This window comes from Aplysia californica, unplaced genomic scaffold (genome assembly GCF_000002075.1).
Source record: "Aplysia californica isolate F4 #8 unplaced genomic scaffold, AplCal3.0 scaffold00144, whole genome shotgun sequence".
Lineage (NCBI taxonomy): Eukaryota > Metazoa > Mollusca > Gastropoda > Aplysiida > Aplysiidae > Aplysia > Aplysia californica.
The window spans coordinates 448,989-456,732 of record NW_004797414.1 but is presented as its reverse complement, the minus strand read 5'-3'; the positions used below and the strand labels follow the sequence as shown (position 1 = coordinate 456,732).

The following is a 7,744-nucleotide window of genomic DNA, read 5'->3' as shown; positions in this document are numbered from 1 at the left end:
GTATAGTGTAACGTCATTTAATTTGATGTTTCTACAAAAGGTATTGTGTAACGTCATTTAATTTGATGTTCCTACCTTCATTAGATTCTAAATATATATACCTGTATAGATTTAAATGTGCTATGTTAGAGCGTTCCACCAAAACCAATTACATGTACTGACACTGGCAGGCCCCCTGTGTGTGATTCCATAATTTCCATGCAATATCCTGTACTTTTTTTTACAAATAGGAAAGTGAAACAAATGATTTCAGTTCAAAAGAAAGAACTTTTTAAAAGCTGTAATGATGCTCTACACACTATGAGTGATGTCAATGTGGAATAAAGAAAAGTCAGGTTTAGGCTCTTTTTTAGCACAGAAATACAAATTTATTAAGAAGCTAACTTGACCATCAGTTTGTACTTAGTTTAGGACCAGCAATGGCCTTGGTCTGGGTTTTCTTGTAATTTGATTATAATATTATAAAAAGAACGAAAATCTTGTTCAACTTACGTGCTTCCGGTTTCTGCCAATTTTGTAGCTTTTCTTTGACTTTGAAAGTGCGATAAACAGAAAGTTTAATGGTTATTTGAATCTAATGTTTTTTTCATACTTGAACTGAGACTGAATGTAGCTATTGTAGATCTCCAGGATGGTGCTCTGGATGGTTATCATGGCAATGAAAGGGGTATGAAATAAGCAATAAACTAAGAGCTAATGCCTGGTTAGAAGGAGGAATTGAACAATAATGAGGATTTTGATCTAAATCTGGTTGTAAATTATGGAGTTAGATGGCAAAGACAAATATAAGAAAAAGATTGAACCTGATCTTATCAGTGAACTATTGGCTGCCATTTAAATTAAAACTTCAATAAGTATTATAATCTTTTAGTTTACAGTTTTTGTTTGATATATTATTTTTCATATCTGGTTGCTGGTGTAGACAAAACTGGAAAAAATAAAATTAATTTTATACAAGCTTTTGTGATGCCTCTTTGAAACTTTGTTTCTTGAGATGAAAGGTGGGTTGAAAGGTAGATTCAGGCAAGATCAGTGCCTTGTTGATGCTGATGATGTGTCTATTTGGGGGGATTTGTCTCTTTTCATCACGTCGGACGATTATTATTATACCTCTATAATAGCAATTTGTTTTTTTGGGTTACTTAAAATTGCACTGACCTGCGAGATCGAGTTTGCTTTGTTGAGGTTTTTTTTTTCTTTCTGTGCCAACGTTTGTGGTTTACAATATCAAAGAATGTTTATTTTTTGTTCTCAGGAACGTACAGGGAACAACTCATTCTCTCACGAGTCGCTGACTCTGAAGTATAAACTGGACAATGAGTTTGAGTTGATATTTGTGGTGAGTTTTTTTCTTGTGCTGTGTTATATTGTTATTTTGTATAGGGAATGTGATTTTAGGAATTGTCCTTCTGACAAGAGGAACTTTGGACTCTAATGGAGGAATTTGGTAAGAATTTCTTTCGGTTTGTGCCACGAAGATAGTTTTTCTCCCTGTTCTGAGAAAATGCTGGCTAGCCCAGACAACCGAACGGAACTGAGCGGAACTGAAACAATTTTGCCAGTAGGCACATGGTATTAGCTTGATGTTAAAATTTGGGGAAGAAAGTATGTATGGAAATCACAATGTTAGTCTTAATATTTTAAAAATGAAATGTGAAAGGTGTAGTCTTTCAGCTAAGGGTAACGTTGGGATCACGCTAATGACCAATTTTCCACTTGATGCTATTCATAATGAATGTTAAAATTATGTAGCAATATATTTGTGTACAATATTTTAGTTCAGTGTCTTCTTCAATCCTCTATGGGAATTTTCTTCAAAATACCCACCATTTCTAACATGTTGTCTGCCATAAATAAATGTCAAAAAAATGTATGGATTTATTTTAGAAAAAAGGATTAAAAAAAAGAAAAAAAAAAGAGTTTGTTAACATTTGCTTTTGTTGTCATCATGCATGTCATCCCAGGTTGCGTACCAAAACATCCTGCAGCTGTCGTACGTGGACAAGCTGTTGACCGACATCCAGCTGGAGTTCCGAGAGCGCTACAAGTTGGCCTTGCTTAACTTGAACCAGTCCGGGGTGAGCCTCAACTTCAGCGAGTTTACCGACTGCTTCCACCAGCTGCTGAGGGAGAAGGAGGAGGAGAGTAGGCAGGAACAGAAGGCAGGGAGGTAAGCTCAAGTGTGTCTGCATTTGGGGAGGAGAGGGATCATCATCACCATAGCCTTTCTTACCCGATGCTGGAGTAAGGGGACGATGGAGTAAAGGCCTCAGACAAAAACTCTTTATGCACTTCTTTACTGGGCTTTTGTCTCCACCTCTTTCTATCCAGTTGTTTCTCACTTCCTTTAGGTTTGTTACTCCCATAGTTGTTCATCCCTTATGGCATCGGGCTAATTAATTTTTAGGGGCGGGGTGTTTCTGATATGATGCTATGAGCAATCCAGTTGTTGCTGACTTCCTTCCTTTTGGCTCAATGCCATGGTGTAGTAGGTTGCTGAGTCTATTTATGTAAGGCTGTATTGTTAATTATCGTAGTTTTACATATCTTAGGTGCTGTGTAAAATAAAAGAAGATGTGAATAAAAGTTTGAAAGGCATAGTTGTACTTTCTTGGTCAAAGTGAGAGTGAAATCAGGTCATTTGGTGGTATCAGCTGATTTATCGGAGAAAGCAACGGAGTGAATTATCATACAGAACACATGTTTTAAGTATTGGATTTGAGTAAGAGAATATGAGCTGAATTCCCCTTAATCTATTCCTTAAAGGATGTGCCAAAAAAGTAGGTTAGATTTACCTTTGTCTCAAAGACTGGTCTTCTTAATAACGTCTAGTCTTTTTTTTCTTCATTGCCTTCCCTTCACTGGACCAAAATATTTCGTCTATTAAGGAAAACAACTTTGAAATAGTCTTCCACAATCTAAGTTTTTTGGTGTTTTTTTCCCCCCTTGTGTCATTGATGATCCTGAACTGAAGAAAAATGAGAACATTTGAGGACTCTCAGAAGTCTAAGAAAACCGTGTCTTCCATGATTGAAAACAAGAAAGAGGAAAAGAAGCCACTGAAAGGGAAGGAGAACAAGGTTCCTAAAGGTAAGCCTCACTGACAAATTGTCAGTATATCCTCAGCAATTAGTTCAAATTGACTAAGCCCAGAAAGTAACTTTTTTTTCTGGAGAGAGAAAAAAACTACATTCTTTTAACAATTGTGAGGCAGTGTGGTGAATTCAGTCGCTCGTCAAAATAATGAAAGTAAAGAAATTGTGTTTTTTAGACAACAGTGTCTATGTCCATTTAAGAACCCATTTCAGTGTGAATTATATTGAAAAAAGTTGATTAAAGGCATAAAAATGTAAGTTGTCAGTTTCAACGGACTCTGAGGCTTCCTGAATAACCAAACTTTGGTGGCCATTTTCTCACCAATTTTACCTCTGAGACCAGGTACCCTCACCTCATTCAGTGTCATGTACTTAATATAAATGGGTAATTCTTTCATTGAAAGCAAGGCAAATGAACAAGCTTTTAGGTGATACCAATAACTCCACATGACCAAAAATTGATGAGCACCTGATTCCACAGTGTTGTGACACAATTGTCTGTGTGTCAGTATTATGTCTTTTTTTCTTTCTTTTTTTTCAATGTTTAGTATTTAAATGACATATTTTTTGACACATGCACTGATACTACAGATTAAGAACCTGGAATAAAAAAATGTTTCAAACATTTGAGTTTTATACATTGAACAGCTGGCCCATAATATGTCTTTTTGATACTTCTGACTCACACTTGATTCAAGACAGTGAGTTTGCACTCTGGTCTGGACAGGTATGACATAGTGTACTTGGGGATGGTTACTGTATACGATTTGAGTCAGTACACCTGCCCTCAGATGGGTGCCTCACAGCGGACAGGGACTGAGATATGGGAACAACTACGTTTAAATGCCTAGCTGGCTGCCACACTACGTCCGTAGACTGAGCAAGATAATCAAGTAGAATGAATAATCCTGGCAAGGAAGTCAAAGTGTGAATTCTCTAGAGCCGTGGGGTTGAAAGGGGCATTCTTCTGTTGATTAGCTCCTTATGCTCTATTGGTCAGATATAGCAATAAATGAAATAAAGACATGGAGATTGGTGAAAGTGGAATGGAAATTTGAGTCGTAAGATGTTGAAGATAAGATCATTTTAAAAGAATGTTGTCTTGTTTTATTTGAGCTTTCTGATTTTCTAGACCACAATGGTCTATACCCGATGAACTGTCATTTTGGAAGTCTTTGGCTGCGTCCGACTTATATATGTTATATTATTCTTGGCATATGTAATTTCACTGTCGAAAGAAAAAAAAAAAAGAGTTAATCTAATATCTCGTAGAATTTGTACTTTAAATTAAGACCAAAAGAAATTACTTGTTTTTTTTTCACAACGAAGACTTGTACCGCAAGTCTGTACTTTTCAGTATTTGGTGCCGCATCTCTGTATAAGGTTGCTTTTAAACACAAGGGGGGTATCCAGAAAAATGCTGTTTTGAGAAAATCAAAGCTTAAGTTTTTGGACCCTTGTTCAGTTTCTTTAAAAGACAAGGTGAGTTTTCTCTATAACCAAACATATGCACTCCAATGAAACCAAACTTCTCATAGCGGTAGGGCAATGCCCACTTTTTGTGTAGGTCAAGATTTCTGGAAACTCCTGAAAAATCTTGGTTAGCCAGCTTGTCCTAAAAAGGGACTTTATATGTGTGAAAAAGAGAAGAAGTATCCCCCATTCTATCTTGGTGGGTCTGTAGCATGGTCTTCCATCTCTGCTCCATTCCATGATTGCTATATTATCGTCTTTGTCTGTCTGTGGCGATGGTGGCTGCTTTTGCCTTGACCCTGGTTCCAAACTATTGAGGGGCTCTGGTGGCAGACTTGTTAATCAGTTCAGACACGCTAGTGATAATGTCAAGCAAGTGTTTTGACATGGTGGTTGGATAGGATAGGTAGTCATGGGGCGAAAAGAGAGAGGGGGGGGGGGGGGGTATCTTTGAGCAAAACGTGATACGCTATCAAAAAACAAAACAAAACACCCCCCCCAGATGCTGCACAGTAGCAACTAGTAATGCATTTGTATAAATTTGTTTTGCATCGGTGTAATATTGTCTGTTTATTTGTGGGTTTTGATATGTAATTATGTGATTATGTGTGTATGCATGTTTGCCACACGGCCCTTTGAAGATTGTTGAAGTGTAATTTATTTATTTATTTATTCATTCATTGTAAGTGAGTTCAATTTGTCGTGTGTCACAGGAGTCAGCAACGACTCTCCTAAGTCGGTAGCGTCAAATCCATCGTCCAATTCGTCGCAGTCATCGGCTTCCAACACCCCGGAGGTGCCGTCAGAGAATGGTGTGCTGGATGAGGAGACAAGGCAGAGGAACCTGCAGAAGCTCATGATGAGAGGCAAGAAGAAAACGCCAGCTGCCAGGTAATTCAGTTTTTTATTTTGTTTTGGTAAGTGTTCTATGGCGCTGTTTAATGCATACAGTCATAAGAGGGCTGTACACATTAAAAATTTTCAGTTGGGTAGGAATTAATTTTGAATTTTCGTGGGTGGCAGCCGAAGCCTACTTTTATCAATTTGGGACCACCTAGGGATCTTTTATGTGCGTAACTTAGCGGAGAAGGCTAGGTGTTAGATCTTACCTATCCTTAGCAATTTTATTATTTAGTCAAGGGTGACGCTGTGCATTAAGTAGACCTGCATGTTTGCCGACAATCGTCTGAAATCCGACATTTGCGACCCGACCAGCGAGCCGGCAGATGCTATCGCTAGTCCCACCTGTATCGGTCAATGTGCGTAGTGCGAGGCCTGGCCGACTGCCAGCGCCCCCTTTTTCTCCCGTCGGCTTTGTCGGCACTTTCTTTTTCGTGCCGACTGCCGACGTCGACGTTTCCGACATAATTGTCGGAACCTGAGTAGAAATGCGAATACGAAAAAGGACGGCGACCTAAATTATCTACTTTCAGTTTCGTGCACGAGCGGCCATTTTGAATTTCGTTTGTTGACTAATTCAATTGTTCAGATCGTGTGGATCTAATTCAATTGTTCAGATCGTGTGGATTCATTCAAGTCCGACTCACTTTTCTAATAGAATCTAGATCTGGATCTAGATTTATATAGATCATTATAGACCTCAATGGAGGATTCATGTTCCAATTCTATTGTGTCACACCCTATCATAGGTTGTGCTGTAATATTAATGTTGGTAAAAAGCATGGCTGCTCTTATTGGCCCACATGGGCAAATAAGCTGGAGCTTATTGGCCCACATGGGCCGTTTAATGCATTGTTTTTCAAAGTATTTCATACATGGTATTGTCCCAACTTGTTCTCTAACTTCTTAGCTATTGTTCATCTTTTTTTTTTTAGCATTAGATTGTAAAGCTATACATTCTCAATTTAAAATATGTGATTGATGGACTTATTTGTTGAGCTATTTTTGAAGATGAGAGGACTTTTCGTTCTTTCTCTAGCTGTAGTAGTTTTTGATTATTAAGATTTAAAAATAAGAAATAATAAATACGGCTATTACTTTTAGCATTCTGTATCCTTAATAACACAAATGAGTTTTTGTTATCTTTTGGGATCTTGTTGGTTTAGGAGTCATTCAAGATCTAGATCTGTACTTCCCTAATATTATAGTAGAAATTGACTTACTTTCAGGTGTAAAATATAATATTAACTTAAGCCTTAGAGAAGTGTATAATTATAATATAAAATAATTTCTCTGATATTTATTGTGGATTTTGCTGTTGTATTTTCATTTTAAATTATCATTTGTGGATTTGAGGGGGTGGGGGGGGGGGGGGGGCGCCGCCAAACACAGGGGAGATAACTCGCAATTTTGAGGGCAAATAATAAATGTTCTATGGGAAATTTTATATGCCCATGTGGGCCAATAAGCACTCCGAAAAAGCATTTCATCAGGTGGGTGAATTATTTATTTATTTAGAATCTAGACTCAGCTGAGTCCCTCTGTTCGGAATCAGATACGGATTACTAGTTCAAGGCCTATTCCTATTCACTTGTTTTACAAGATCTAGATCTTTATCTAGATTTATTTAGATTACTAGATCTTTATGGAGGATTCATATTCCAATTCTATTGTGTTATTGTATCAAACCCTATTATAGAAATGTAGATGTAGAATCTAGGCCATACGATGCTCCTTGTTTGTTTTGGAGTGTGGTTTAAAAAAAAATTTTCATTTTTTCATTTTGGACTTGTGCTGGCCTTTTTACATGAGGCCCGTTGCAGGTTCTTTTTTGGGGTAGGCCTAGGGGTAGGGTTAGGGTTAGGTCTCTTCTTTATTGTGTTTGTTGGGGTGGTCGCTCGTTACTCGGAAGTCCTTCCTTATGACACCCACAAAAGCTCTTATGGTTGCGCAAAATTTTCAGACAAGCTGGTTGAGGCTCACATGCAGGTCTAATTAAGGTCACTCGGTGCCTTGCACATCTGCTGTCAAGTCAAAGTCAAAGCTTCTACTTCTACACACAACACGGTAGGCCTACAGTATGGCCACCCTTTTCTAAAGACACTGTTCTGCTATATCAAAATGTTGAGGGGGGGGGGGGGGGGCTCTCATGATCTAGAGGTACAGTGTTCGCCTTTCATTCACTTGGTCCAGAGCTCGAAACCTTCACATAGAGTGCAGGCAAATCGCTGTTGTCGCAAAGAGACATGGTGGCTTTATGACAAGGAATCTCCTCG

The 7,744-nt window shown here is 38.2% G+C and overlaps 1 protein-coding gene across 2 annotated transcripts in view; it reads left to right on the top strand.

Annotated features, from left to right (window-relative positions):
• The window catches only part of LOC101862574 (signal recognition particle receptor subunit alpha homolog), a 43,087-nt gene that overhangs the window by 13,480 nt on the left and 21,863 nt on the right, over positions 1-7,744 (top strand). For both annotated transcript variants that reach the window (XM_035969403.1, XM_005096988.3), the window contains exons 2-5: positions 1,256-1,339; positions 1,965-2,170; positions 2,975-3,090; positions 5,282-5,459. In XM_035969403.1, the coding sequence (XP_035825296.1) occupies positions 2,979-3,090; positions 5,282-5,459 (290 nt within the window). In that variant the 5' untranslated portion in view covers positions 1,256-1,339; positions 1,965-2,170; positions 2,975-2,978. The remainder of the gene's footprint in view (positions 1-1,255; positions 1,340-1,964; positions 2,171-2,974; positions 3,091-5,281; positions 5,460-7,744) is intronic.